Genomic DNA, 14,868 nt, shown 5'->3' with positions numbered 1-14,868 from the left:
GTCTGTCCCAGATGACACCTGGCAAGATAATTTGAAAGGACTTTTTTTTTTTTCTTTTATTAAAGTAGCGCTACAGTCAGAACTTGACCAAATTGGAAGCTGATATTTAGAGCCTGATAGCAACTTTTTTTAGGTTTTCTCTAAACTAAAATGAAACTATGTACCCAGAGGGAAAGAAAAACATGCTCAAACCTTTGCGGAAAGATTTCTTAAAACATTCCAAAGACACAGAACTCTAAATCTGAAACAGAGAAATCTTCTGATTTTCATCTTAGTGGAAGATCTTCTTCCTGATATAAAGAAGCAAACTGAGGATGAGTAGTTGGATGGGTGGGCCAGTGTCTTAATATCATTCAGATTGTAACCAATTATTTGAGGAATTAAAAACATCTAACTTGTATTACAAATCAAGTCTTTACAGGGACAGAAACGTGACTCTAGAAACAATGCAAAGCACACTCATCCTTTTTTTTTCCCTCACTGATCCCCAAACTTCCCCAACTCATCTCAAAAGGCTAGCAGATTTTGTAAATGATCTGGACTTAAGAAACAAGTGTCCTTGAAGGAACTTGCATTCTTTCTTTGTGCCTGTTGAGATGAACTGTTCTACCTGATCTTCTCTAGAAACCAAGATGATTCTTATTAGAAGAAGAAAGAGGGGGGAGAAAAGGATAGTCTGAAATCCAGGCCTATGAAAAATCTTAAAAAGTCTCTTTCATAAATATTAGTAAAAAGCTATCTAAACAGGTAAACTTATTCTATCTGCCAGGAACACAAGATCCAATGTTCTTTTATAAACTTGTGAGTTTTGCATTATCATACCCGTCTCATGGCTAAAATTTAAAAACAAAAGCTATAAGATCTCAGTTTGCATTTGTCTGTATGTGTATAATGTCTATGTATATTGTAGATGTGTGATTTTTTTAACTCCCCCATAGTATTGTCACAATTAATTTGTAAAGAGCACTATTTTAATTGGCTTAAAGACAAACATTAAATTAAATATACTCACAGAAATATAGAAACTAACCCAAATGTTTTTCAAGTTCACGTGATCTAGGAAAATCTTCAGTAAATAAAATCTAATTTAAGTTTGTTCACTTACTTAGAACAGGTAAGTCTTTGGAGCTATTAGCATTAAATATGGAACTTTTATTCTACTTCGGTTTTCAAAGTCAAAGAAGCTCATTATCTCTGTTGCAGAATTTGTCAGCAAAAAAAGATAACTTAAAATGATGATTAGCTGTTCAATGTCTCATGAAATTTCCAAGAGTAAATCTAAATCTAATTGTTAAGAACAAGTAAATTAAATACACATAAGTAAAATGATATAAATGAACTTTAACAATAATTATGTTTTATGGTATGTCTACTTAAAAATAGTTTCCAGAATCTTTAACATGTTCTGCTTCCTCTCTGAACGAGGTAAAGTCTCCATTCCGCCTTTATTCAAACATTTATTAAGCACTTAATGGCGCCAGGCACAAGGTAAAACACATTCAAAAAGGAATAGAAGTAGCTCCTTGCCCTGGAGGTGCAGGAAACTACACTTCAGTGAACTGTGCAGACAGTTAACTTCTGCTTCTCCAGTTTCTCCATTTCTTTCAGCTCAGGGATTTATAAGCAGAGGATGTCCTACAAAAAGGTGTAATGGAAAGACGACTGAAGGTAGGGTGGGAGACACCTAAAATAAACCTGGTTGTCAGCAAGCTCACCTCACCTACACTCAACAACCATCCCAGATCTCCGGGGCCAGGAACCCCACGGAGCACACTGTGAGTTCCACAAACTTACCAACTTCAACTTTCTTTTTTTTTGGATTATAAACACTCATTAAATTTTAATTTGATTTATACATTTACATAATAAATTCACTAGATATAAAAAGTATTTCTTAGCTAATACAACATACATATCACAGTTTATGGCCTGTAATTTTTTTTTAAAGCATCTTTTTAAAAATTTATGTTTTTATTTTTTATTGGCTGTGTTGGGTCTTTGTTGCTACACACGGGCTTTCTCTAGTTGGGGTGAGCAGGGACTTCTCTTCCTTGAGGTGTGTGGCTTTCTCGTTGCAATGGCTTCTCCTGTTGCAGAGCACGAGCTCTAAGCACGCAGGCTTCAGTAGTTGTGGCACTCAGGCTCAGTAGTTGTGGCACACGGGCTTAGTTGCTCCTCTGCATGTGGTATCTTCCCAGCCCAGGGATCAAACCTGTGTCCCCTGCATTGGCAGGTGGATTCTTAACCACTGTACCACAGAGAAGTCCTGTAATTTTAAAGTTCATAAAAATCCAGACTATTTTTCTGAAGGACTGGGGGTTTTTATTTTCCACAGTAAAAGCATATTATTGACTATGTCATCCAGCTCTTCCAAGAGTCTTTTTTTTAAAGCTCTTTATTGGAATATAATTGCTTTACACTTTTAAACCAGCTTTTGAGGTACCCCAAAGTGAATCAGCTGTATTTATACTTATATCCCCATATCCCCTCCCTCCCCCAACTCCCTTCCACCCTCCCTGTCCTGGCCCTCTAAAGCATCACCCATCATTGAGTTGATTTCCATTTGTTATACAGCAACTTTCCACTATTACCAACTTCAACTTTTAATAGGAGGCTAACAATGTTAGAAGCAAATTAAAAGTTCCCAGGGTCGTGTAAGCCAAGGCCGAGTAATTTCATACTTATTTTCGGTTGCATATTAAAGAAAAAATAAAAAAAATCTACGTAGCCCTACGAAGGACAGCAGCACTGAGCCACAGCACGTGGGGGTACATGTAAACCTCCCGCGGGCCCCAGGAGGCCAAGTCTCGCGAGAGTTGAGGAGCCCTGCCCGCGCCCCACGGGAGCGAGCGGGGCCGGCGGGGCCTGGCTGAGCCGGCGGGGCGGGGCCGCGGGATCACGACTTCCGGGTTCGCGGGCCGCGCTTGTGCGGCGGCCCAGATGGCTGTGACCTTTGGTGGCGGCCGTGACCCTTCTGGGGCGCGTTCTTCTCGGCGCTTAGCCATGGCGCGGGCGGCGAGCCTCTGCCTTCTGCTGCTGCTGCTGCTCGGCCCAGCCCCGGGGCGCGGCGCCGGCTCTCTGCCCCTGATCCTCAACACGTGGCCTTTCAGAAACGCAACCGTAGCAGGTGCGGGGCCGGGGCTGCGCCGCCGGAGCTCGCGGGTGGGGCGGCCTCCTCCCCTCCAGCCTTGCCTGCGCCCCCGGCGTCGCGGCGTCCCTGGCGCTGGACTGGCCTCCCCGCCGCGGCTGCCCTGCAGGCCCTCGGCGTTTGGAGTCGCTGCGTGTGCCGCCTGCTGCCGCCCTGGGCAGTTAGGGCCTTGCGGCTCAGACTCCTGCGGGGGCTGCAGCGCCGGCGTTTGCGGGAACTTCGGTCTTCTCAGGGGTCGTGTCTCCGGCCTGCCTCTCCACTTCCCCTTTCTCATCCCTCGCATCTCCCTGATACTCTTTTCCTAAGCTTTGCAAACGACTGAATTCCCAAACAAAGCATCCTCTTTTTACATTTTTTGTCGCTACAGGCTGACATGCTGTATTTGTCACCTGGAATGCGGAGTTCCGATCTTGCTTATAGGTTATAAGCATCCTCAGAGCTTCTCAAAAATACCCATGCCTGGACCCCACCTCCTGAGATTTTCATTTCACTGCTGCAACCAAAGCATCTGGTTTTGTTTTTGTTTTAAAGCTGCCTAAGTGACGTTGGTTTGCAGCCAGGGTTGCAAACTACTAAACTATAACCTCTTCTAAGGAAGCCTTTCCTGAGTTATTTCCCTTAGGCCCAATCTGAGTCAGGTGCCTGTCTCCTGCGCTTTGATATCATCGTGTACATACCATTACCTTGTCATTTTCTTATTGTATTTGTTTCGTTCATTTCAAGACGTACTAACCCAGGAGGAGTTTCAGACCTCTTCTCCCCTGTTTGAGGCTGCTAATACAATTTTCGGAGGCTGAATGGCTTTAGAATTTGATGGAGTTAAGTTTGTATGTTATAGGCAGTGCATATGATTTAAAGGAAATGCGAAAACAGGCTGTGAGAAATTCCCAGCAACAATGAGACAAAAGAAAGTTCAGGGCCCCAGGCAGGAGACAATTCTCTGTATGTTGCATGTTGCCGGGGTGGGGGGGGGGGGACGAGACTTCTCTAAATATACTTTCAAGCCTGTTCTTTCAGTAATAATACTTAAATTATTTACAAATAGTAGCACCAACCCGTCAAGGAATTCTATTTTTATTAATGAAATTGACTACCGAAGACCTTTTTTCTTTTTCTTTTTTTGTCTCCCCTTTTCCATGTGTGGGGCTCTGGAGAACATAGTTTAGTGTTGAAAGCCTGGCCACTGGAGTCAAAATGGCTACCTTTGAATCCTGGCTCCGCTACCTGCTAGCTGTGTGACCTTGAGCAAATAACTTAACCTCTCTGGGTCTCTTTCCTATTTAAAATGAGGATGCTAATTGTACAGTACACAAAAGACTAAATGAATTAATCCATGTGAGCCCACGTTGTAGTTATTTGCTATTATAGTATTGTTATGGAGATTTGCTGCGATAGATGTTACCTCAATAAAAACATTACTTAGGTATATTTTTAATAATCTGATGATGTGGAAGAAATTTATGAGGCTATGATTTCATGAATTTTCAACCTCCCTTTTAGTAGCTTCAATTGTAACTTTTAAAACTGAAGGAGAGAATACTTATTTCTTTTCTCACAGACAGTAGAAATAGGTATTAATAAGTTTAAAAACCTTCACTTTGCATCAATAGCCAAAGTCTTTGAATTTTTCAAGGTAGAAAGTTGTGTTCTATAATTTTGTGTGTATCACTGACTTCTTTGTAGCACTTGATTGATGAAAATTTCAGTTTAACGTGGAGCAAATGTGCAAATAATTTTTAAAATTGGAGTTTTCAAGGCATTTTTGGTTTGTTGCCTTTGGCACTGAAAAAAAAAAAATCAGCCCCTGCACAAGCTCTGTTGGGCTTTGATTCCCAGCGTGGAGGACGTTACTATCTGGAGGCTCTGCGCTGGACGCGGTGGAGAGCGGCTGTGCGGCGTGCGAGCGGGAGCAGTGTGACGGCACCGTGGGCTTCGGCGGCAGCCCCGACGAATCCGGAGAGACCACCCTGGACGCCATGATCATGGACGGGTAGGAACACCCTGCAGAGCCTTAGTTCTCTCTGCACCTCCGCTGCAGGTTGAGTTACATTTATAGTTGATTAGGCTTCTACCGGCAGCAAGATGAACAAATATATTTTTTTTTCTTTTTAAAAAATTTTTTATTGGAGTATAGTTGATTTACAACATTGTGTTAGTTTCAGGTGTACAGCAAGGTGAATCAGTTATACATACATCCACTCTGTTTTAGATTCTTTTCCCATATAGGTCATCACAGAGTACTGAGCAGAGTTCCCTGTGCTATAAACAGCAGGTTCTGATTAGTTATCTATTTTATATATAGTACTGGTTATATGTCAATGCCAATCTCCCAGTTTATCCCTCCCCCCACAATTTATAAGTTTTGATGCAGTCAAAACCCCTAGCGTATTATACTTGGCCTTTCCAAACACGAGACGTTTCCCTCTCAAAAGAAAATCATGCCATTTGCAGCAACATGGACGGACCTAGAGATTATCATAGTAAGTGAAGTAAATCAGACAGAAAAAATATATATGTATCGTATAATATTGCTTATTTGTGAAATCTAAAAAAAATGATACAAATGAACTTATTTACGACACAGAAATAGACTCATAGACATAGAAAACAAACATGGTTACGGGGGTGGGGGGGAAGATACAAGAGGGATAAATTAGGAGGTTGGGATTAACATATACATATTACTGTATATAAAATAGGTATACAAGGACCTACTGAATAGCACAGGGAACTATACTCAGTATCTTGTAATAACTTGTAATGGAAAAGAATCTGAAAAAGAATATAGATCTATATATATACATATATAGAACTAAATCACTTTGCTATACACCTGAAACTAACACAACATTGTAAATTAACTATACCTCAATAGAAACATTTTTTGAAAAAAGAAAGAAAATCGTAATCATAGTAGAAATAGCACATGGAGGTAGGTAGTCTCTTAGAAGAGGGAGAACCCCAAGGTACAAAAATATGTCTCTGAGCTGGTAAACCATCATTTATCTGCCAACCACAAATGCTGTGGTTTATCTGACCTGAAGCCTTAAAACCCCTTTCAAAAGCCATATTTAAAACGAGCTATGGGAAAATGAGAGTTTCAGTGCTTTAGGAGTATATGATTGATTCTCTGTTCCTTAATATGTCTGAATGTGGGAATTTACATGAACTTCATGCATGTGCTGTCACTTCTATGTTAAGATGGTGGAGTTTATCCTACAAAACACTATAGTTTGAAGTAAAGCAATTTCTTAAAAATCTGTGAACCTATAAAAATACCATAATAAATCTTACTGCACTTTTTTCTTGCAGCACTACCATGAATGTAGGAGCAGTAGGAGATCTTAGACGAATTAAAAATGCCATTGGTGTGGCACGAAAAGTACTGGAACATACGACACACACACTGTTAGCAGGAGAGGCAGGTATATTTTAACTGTGCTCAATTTTTATGTAGTCTTTTGTCTACAGCCTTCACTGTGAAAAAAGGACTCAGTATAAAATAGTGCATAAAAGCAGAGCTAAGTTCAAATTCAAGCTGTTTTACTTAATATGTATTTAACTTTAGATAAGTTACTTAACTTCTAAATCGTATTTCTTCATTTTTAAAATAGGATTTAAAAAAATCAGTTTATTATCAATAAATGAGTAATTGCAAGAGGGAAACAGTATTCAGCATTCTTTCTCTCCTTGTACTACATTTTTATGGGTGTAAGACCCAAGAGACCTAAGATAACATAAGATGGAAACAGAAGGAGCTCTGCTGTACCAATGGCACTTGCCTGAACACCTTCCAAAGTATATGCCAAAAATCATACCATGATCTGTAATCCAAAGTCATTTTTAACAATGTGTCAGCCAACAACTCCAGGAGGCATTCTTCAATCTTGCTGAGGTATAGAATGGAAAACTTCCCCACAAACTCAGGAGCTGTTACTCTTTTATAGAATCCACCCCTCCCTTTGGTGTCTCAACATTGTTTTACACGCTGGGCATCGCACCCCAGTTAGAGTCTTAAGAGTTACTGTTGTTCCGAGGTGTCCCTTTCCTTTTGTAAAGCAGAAGAAGGGAGATTCTGGAGGGGAGGTGGGAAAGGAGAGATGTCATCACACACCCGCCAAGGGTCGCAGCAGATCGGTGTCAGGAGGGATGTAGGGAAGTTGAGATCTAGAAACTGATGCACGTTGCACTCTTCACGTCTGAATACTCCGGGATGGCTGTGCTCCACGTACGAGACAGCTGACCCACAGCACTTCCTGTGCATACATTTTGTTCAAAAGACAATACTTAACTCATTTCCATTTTTTCTTCCCCATCTCCAGCCACCAAGTTTGCCGAAAGTATGGGGTTTACCAATGAGGATTTATCTACCGATGCTTCTCGGGCTCTTCATTCAGATTGGCTTGCTCGGAATTGCCAGCCCAATTACTGGAGGGTACGTGTGCATGATTTTTGAAAGTGAGTTATTTGAAAATATTAAGTGAAATCCCTTCTGCTCTGGGTCATCCCTCTGTTGCCTACAGTGCTAGTTAGCACCCTGATTGCACTTTAGAACCAACGATTGACACCAACTCTGGGCACGGATGTTCTCAAAAGCTCCGCAGCCGCATCCCATCCACGTCCCGAGTGGGGACCTCCTGGCCCCGGCAGTGGTTTCAAACTGTGAAGGTTCTGTTCTGGGAAAGGGGCTGCCTCACTCAGAACTTGTAATAAAAGATTCCATGTATTAAAAAAAACAACGTTTGGAAACCGTTAGTCTAAAATATTTGCCGTATTTTATCTGTGTAATGTATACCCCGTATCTTGCCCTTATTTAACTTGAGGATTTATACTATTAGGTGTCTAGTATGTTACCAGGAAGAGAATTTATCTTTACGTCACTGGGACTTTCAGCCTAAACCTGTTTGTCTTTGTCATCCAGCATCCTTCTGTGGAGTGTCTTAGTCTTTTATCTGTTTCTTCGCCAAATCCTAGTTACCTTTGAGTAACCAGGGAGTCACTTGAAAGAGGCCACTGCATGAAGCCAGGTCATGGGAGGCACCTGGTACACGAATGAGTAAGACATGAGCCGTAGGTTTCTTGCTTTAATACTAATCCGTACCCACAGCCTGAATTTAGGAATCTGGATTATTTCCCTGAGCCTTTAAGATTCATAAAAGCATCTGAGAGGACAGCTTAGGATATGTCCACATGCACCTAGCTGTGAAAAATTGATGGTTTAAAAGATTTTGCTTTAAATCTCAGAATCACTCTTCTTTGGTGAGGGAACAAATTCTAAAATTTAAGTCATGTTTTGTACCTGATTTCTTTGAGAAAACTAAAAAAATCTAATCTAAAAATCTTCATTTATATTTGCCATTGTGCTGAGAGTTTTTCGCATATACGTAGAAGACCTGGGGATCTTTTCCAGATAATATAGATGTCTAGTCCATATTATGTGGTTCTGAGACTAGACTAGGTATTTAGTAAAATTATATCCATCTGTCCACATAAGACGTAGCTAAACCTTGGCTTTTAATTCTAATCTTTCAGTTACCAGGTGTCCTTTTGATTTCTTGCTAATGTTTACCGCTTGTACATAACTCCTTGCTGATTTCTAAAATCCACCCTTTCTAAAAAGTAAAACTTAAATCTTGTTTACAGAACGTTATACCAGATGCTTCAAAATACTGTGGACCCTACAAACCACCTGGTATCTTAAAGCAAGATGGTTCCACCTACAAAGAAGCAGGAGATAGTTATGGTCATGATACTATTGGTAATTTGCCTTTTATACAGTTTTCATGGTTAAAGTTCAGCCATTTTTAATTGCCTTCCTATAATTCTTAATTTCTTTATCCTTATTCATGTACTAGAAGGTGATTTTGACTGTCAATTAAGAAAAAAATACATATGTATACATATACACATAAACACACATTCTTTTCGTATCATCTGTATACATTTTGGTAAATTACCTTATACATAAATCTAACGATTATTCACTTGGGAATTTTTAAATCTTTGTTTGCTATTTCGTTTGTTAATAATTTTATGTTTGCCACATTCAAATGCTCTTTCCCATCACTTCCTGTAATGCTGAAAATTTCCATTAGTCTACAGCTGTGATTCTCTGGCATTACCTTTGAAAATGCTTTGAGAAGTGAGCAATTTGAAGTGAGGATACAGGATGTCTACAAAATGATGCTGTGAAACCAGGTCATTAAAAAACACAAATTATGCCACTGGTATTCCCAAGATGCATATTGTATTCTACCTAAAATTAATGGAAGAAGATATTTATATTACCAACTGCTCAATTATTTGATTGTATTTGAGGTATACTTTAGAGTTGATACCTACAATGATACACATTTTTTTAATTTCTAGGCATGGTTGTCATCCATAAGATGGGACATATTGCTGCTGGTACATCTACAAATGGTATAAAATTCAAAATACCTGGGTTAGTGTTTCTAAAAGAACTGATCTCAAAAATATGTATTGAGTATCAACTCATATGTCCTAGGTGCTATGGGGGATGCGAGATGCAAAGCACAGCCCTACCCTTACAGCTGATACGGTGAAAGAAAAGAAAATAGTAGCTGCTCAGTACAACGGCGAGAGGATCTCAGCCAGGGCTACAGGGTCCAGGGTTGGTGGTGTGATCAGATTAAGCTGGGGTCATCGCCTGGAGAGAGGGGTTGGGAGTTGACCCTGAGCCTGAGCGAGGCACAGGGGACATCCAGGCCAAGGCACTGGCAGACGCAGAGTAGCACCCGCGCAGGTTCAGGGCTCCGGATGGCCGGAAACAAAACCGCACGTCTTCTGGGCATCGGGGAGGAAGACCAGAGCCAGATTTCAGGGGGTCTTTAAGGATTTCTGGGTTTTATTTCAAAGTAGTAGAAAAGCATGAAAGGTTTATTACAAGGAAAAGTCTTGGTAAAATGTTGGCACGCAAGCTAGAAAGCAGGAATAGATTGTAGCTGAGGAAGAGCAGTTGGGCCCTGCTGAGATAGTCCAGAAGCGACATGATAAAGGATGGAGGTGGTGGAAGAGCCGCCGGGAACCTGCGCCGTCCTGCTGCGCAGGACGGGCGCGTTCTCAGGGCGTGAATGCAGGTTCTGGAAACCTAAGGGAAGTCTCTATCGTCAGCATTCTGAGGAAGAACTTACCTGAAACGATAGCCAGTGACTAAGTAGAGAAATGTCTCCTAAAAGAACTTTCTGCCCTTGACTTCCTGTCCCGAATGACCACGCTGTGCCCTCCCAAAGTCGGATAGGAGACTCGCCCATACCTGGATCTGGGGCCTATGCCGACCACACAGCGGGGGCCGCAGCAGCCACCGGGGACGGTGACGTACTCATGCGCTTCCTCCCAAGGTGCGTCCTCCTGCATGTGTGGCTTCAGAGATCTTAGACGTTAGAAAAGTAATTATCTGTGCCGCGTGATCGGAATTTACACGTATGAGAGCTTCTCCGACACGCTGCTTGCCACTCTTTACACTATCATTTTGACAGTCCTAATCATTCAAATGAAGGAATCGTCGTCTTCTGAGATAGAATAATATTGCTCACTCTGCTTCACAGATGAGAATACTTAGGATCTGTTTAAATAATTTATGTAAGGCCACTGGGCAAGGCACCCGTGATAATTGATGGTAAAACTAGAAAGTGCGAAACTGCCTGCAGTTAATTACTGAGCAATAATCCTTACAACTAGATGTTTTGCGCTTGCCTAGGACTTTCCCCCATTGATAGTAGCCCCATTTCTTATTTAAATGTAACCTCTGTGACTTCAGGCTGTTTTTACTAAGTAACAGTTGTTCAGCCAAAGCCAAAAATAATAGTCCTTATCTGAAACGAGTGGGTGGCTTAGTTGAAAAGATAGACATGGTATCAAGGTTTGCTTCCTTTCCTGTTGGTGCTTTCACAGGAATTACAGACTTCCATTCATTTACAGTGCACTGCATTCTATCCAATGTGACAATTTTGATGGTTTTAGATGTCTAACCTCAAGTAACCAGATTTTTAGTTAGTTTATTCTGTGATACTAAAGATTTGCCCGTTTCAATCAGCTACCAAGCCGTAGAGTATATGAGAAGAGGAGAAGACCCAACCACCGCGTGCCAGAAAGTGATTTCAAGAATCCAGAAGTATTTTCCCAACTTCTTTGGGGCTCTGATATGTGCCAATGTGACTGGGAGTTACGGTAGGTTCTATTTGAAATTCGTATTTTTATGAACCTGCAGATGTTGATGAGGACAGAGCCTTTAGTATCGCTGGGTATTTTAATCCTCTGCAATAGAAACAGGATGTTATTGAGTAGGTGCTGGATAGATGTTCATTGTTGATATGTCAAGACCCCCAAAGTGTTAAAAGTATACCTGAAACCCTCCTCTGTCAACTGGCAGTGATTAGACTCCAGTTTTTGGCTTTTAGCTCTTACCCTTGACATCTGTCCTAAGGAAAGTTTAGCTTCAGTTCAAGTGCATGCTGAGATGGGCTAATCTAGTCAAATGCCTGTATTCATTAGAAGTAGGTAGGGATAAGTGATCTTCCCCACTTCTTTTCTGTTGATTATTTAAAGGTCTCAGTCATTTAGATCTCGGGGCTCCCAGGTACAAAATGTATTACTAATTAGTAAACTAAAGGCTGTAGCAGAATTATTTTTGCACTGTATCTGAGGCATGTCCTTTGCCTCATTTACTTTCCATGTGAGCCTGTCACAGTTTTCAAAGCATTTCGAGATCAACCACCACCGCCCCTCATTAGTGAGATTTCAGATGGGGAAGATAGACAGCCTACTGATCAATACAGCTTATTAGGTTAGACTGCTTATTATGGTGCTTTGATCGCTCACTTCCCACAGTTTGGTATTTGAAAAACTTGTTTGAGGAATTCCTTACTCTTTTTTAAGTACTAAAATACAAAAGTTAATATAAGTTATGGTGGGGAGGGGTAGGCTTTATGTCTAAAATAAGTTCGTTTCATTGATTCCTTCTTAGGAAATAAACCTTAGAAGGCTCAAAGTTGGATTTAACAGGTTGTAAGAATGATATTATATAATTGTAGATGAATTTAAAATTGACCAGCTCCGTATATTTAAAGTAATGGCATTAGAAGGGTTCCCTCCAGGTGTTTGAGCAGGGGAAGAAATCACTATTGTCTGACAGAGAGCATCTTGACAAATGAGCCTCCTCATTTTTTACTGGCACAGAAGAGTAGAAAAAACAGGGGGCCTGGGGACGGGAGGATTATGGATGGATGAAGGAAATGGTCTAGTGACTAGGGAAATACAGTTGTTAGCATGTGCCTGAAAATTTTCTTCTGCTACGAAAAGGATATGGAAACATTAAAATACTAGTAGCAATGACCACAATGAGGTTCAAAGAGATGGCTTTCCCACTACCTTTCTCTCCTCTCATGCTCTGTCAGCTAATCAGCACTAAGGTGGACATACAGCGTACTTCTGTGTGGCCTGACTGGACAGCAGGTACACAGCAGCCAGCATCCAGGTGGGGAAGTGATGTCTGTATCGGTTGTAAATATGTGCATTCTATATTTAGCCAAACAACTTTCTCTCTTGGCCCCAGGTGCTGCTTGCAATAAACTTTCAACATTTACTCAGTTTCATTTCATGGTTTATAATCCTCTAAAAAGTGAGCCAACTGAGGAAAAAGTAGACTGCGTCTAATCCATCTTTCCTGTCAGCATCTATATTTAAAGAAGAAAGAAACAGAAGCTGCAGAGACTACTCACTGTCATCGTATGTGCCTCATGTAGTCTAAATTCTGTGTGTAAAAGAAGCACAAAAATAAATTTTATGCTGAACAGCATTTTCACTTTTGATATCTGAAAATTTCTTATTATTATCTGTTTTTATTTAAGCTTTGTATATCCCCTGAAAATGAATATGTGTGTGTGTGTGTGTGTGTGTATGTCTTTTTTATATGTTTAAGTTTTAAGTGATATTTGGATTTCTGCTCAGTGTTTCAAGAAATTGCTACTTTGGGGATTTATTTCCATAGTGATTTAGTAAAGCCACAAGAAACAACCTACATTCAGATACTTAAAATAATTAGAGGATCCAAGATTTTTAGACCCAAAGAAAAAAGTACCAGTGAGTCACAGCATGATTAGTCCCGACTGAACCTCAGTTCCTTAGAGTCCTGTGTCTCTTATCACTGATAACCGGTTTTACATAATGCTCCCTCCTAGCTTGAAGGGGAAAGAATGCTGTTAATAACAAAGGTGCTTTTTGCTTGGCACGCATTAGAAAATGTGGACGATCTTCTGATGAGCACCTGTGTTGATTTTCTTGGGCTTTTTCCTCTGATGGAGCACTCAATGTGTGAAAGTTTTTTTAGCCACCAAAAAAAAAAAAAAAAAAATCTCTGACCTTTTAGCCACAAATATTTAGTATTGATAATTTCTTCTGAAAATGATTTAGGGAATTTGATCTCTACTGTGGTCTTAGTAATCTCTTATGCAGAGGCTGGTGATTGCAATGAGCAATGAGTCAGTAACTCTCCTCTGCCTTGTTTTCCTGAGCGCTTGGTCAGCCGTCTGCCGACAGCTGTACAGAACTGTGCGTGTGCTTTCTCGGTATCATCTCTGCCTTCATTACCTTTTGCATCAGGAGTCATTAGTAAAACTGTATGTACAATATTGTCCCCCACCTTTAGTAGATCTGCTCTGTTTTTTTTCTATATTCATCTTGATATTTAATGTTGTTTGTAAGTTAGGGCTAGGAAGCTGTAGTTTTGAGGATGCCCGTAGGTCACCTGTTCTCAGACCCTGCCCTGTATCGTCACTGTCTGGGGTGCTGCTTCCCAAATGCTCATCGCTCTGTCCCACCCAGTCAGTCTTCACAAAGGCGAACTTGAAAGCTAGACTCAGCAGCTGCTCATGGCAGCCTGGAAGCTAATAAGGAAATAATCCCACAGCCTCACACAGAGCAGAAGGGAAAATCTCGCTGGGGGTTCCCATGAGGTCCGTTGACTTGCTGAATTCCGATATTGGGCCTTGGAACAGGGAAAAGAAGCCAGGTTTAAACTTGGAGTATATTTATATCAAGATGAAATGCCTGTTTTGTGTGTGTGTGCCATCCGTTAATATGTTAGGCAGCCAGGTACCACCAAAAAAATGAATCTGAGAGTCTTCATGGCCTGTCGCTCCCCCAGCAGATTAGACGTTTAGCTGATCCTGGTTTACTCTTGCAGAATTCTGACCTGAAGTGGTTAGATGTATACATGTACACTATATACACACAAACAAAACAAAAGGGTCTACTTCTGATACCAGCTCTCAAATGATCCCTTTTGGTTTCAAAAAGCAAATGATAAACATAATGCTTTTTAAAAAAATTTTTTAAATTTTTTTTAGAACTTTTATTGAGATGCAGTTAACATACAATAAACTGCATATATTTAGAGTGTACAATTTGGTATCCCAATCTCCCAATTCATTCCCCCCCAACCCTCCCCGCTTTCCCCATTTGGTGTCTATATGTTTGTTCTCTACATCTGTGTCTCTATTTCTGCCTTGCAAACTGGTTGATTTGTACCATGTTTCTATATTCTGCATATGTGTTAATATACAGTATTTGTTTTTCTCTTTCTGACTCACTTCACTCTGTATGACAGTCTCTATGTTCATCCACGTCTCTACAAATGTCCCTGTTTCATTGCTTTTTTACAGCTGAGTAATATTCCATTGTATATATGTACCATATCTTCT

At 40.7% G+C, this 14,868-nt stretch overlaps 1 protein-coding gene across 2 annotated transcripts; it reads left to right on the top strand.

Moving 5' to 3' along the window:
• The first annotated feature begins 2,901 nt into the window (after nucleotides 1-2,901).
• Nucleotides 2,902-12,965, top strand: AGA (aspartylglucosaminidase). Of its 2 annotated transcripts, XM_057697623.1 has the most exons (9): nucleotides 2,902-3,127; nucleotides 4,985-5,138; nucleotides 6,461-6,573; nucleotides 7,471-7,583; nucleotides 8,792-8,906; nucleotides 9,518-9,593; nucleotides 10,402-10,509; nucleotides 11,205-11,338; nucleotides 12,723-12,965. In XM_057697623.1, the coding sequence occupies exons 1-9, from the start codon at nucleotides 2,941-2,943 to the stop codon at nucleotides 12,821-12,823; spliced, it is 1,101 nt and encodes a 366-aa protein (XP_057553606.1). In that variant the 5' UTR covers nucleotides 2,902-2,940; the 3' UTR covers nucleotides 12,824-12,965. The 2 variants fall into 2 exon arrangements, with proteins under 2 accessions (XP_057553606.1, XP_057553607.1); XM_057697624.1 differs by lacking the exon at nucleotides 10,402-10,509.
• Nucleotides 12,966-14,868: the final 1,903 nt, after the last annotated feature.

Source organism: Hippopotamus amphibius, chromosome 10 (genome assembly GCF_030028045.1).
Source record: "Hippopotamus amphibius kiboko isolate mHipAmp2 chromosome 10, mHipAmp2.hap2, whole genome shotgun sequence".
Lineage (NCBI taxonomy): Eukaryota > Metazoa > Chordata > Mammalia > Artiodactyla > Hippopotamidae > Hippopotamus > Hippopotamus amphibius.
This window is presented reverse-complemented; position numbering and strand designations above follow the sequence as displayed.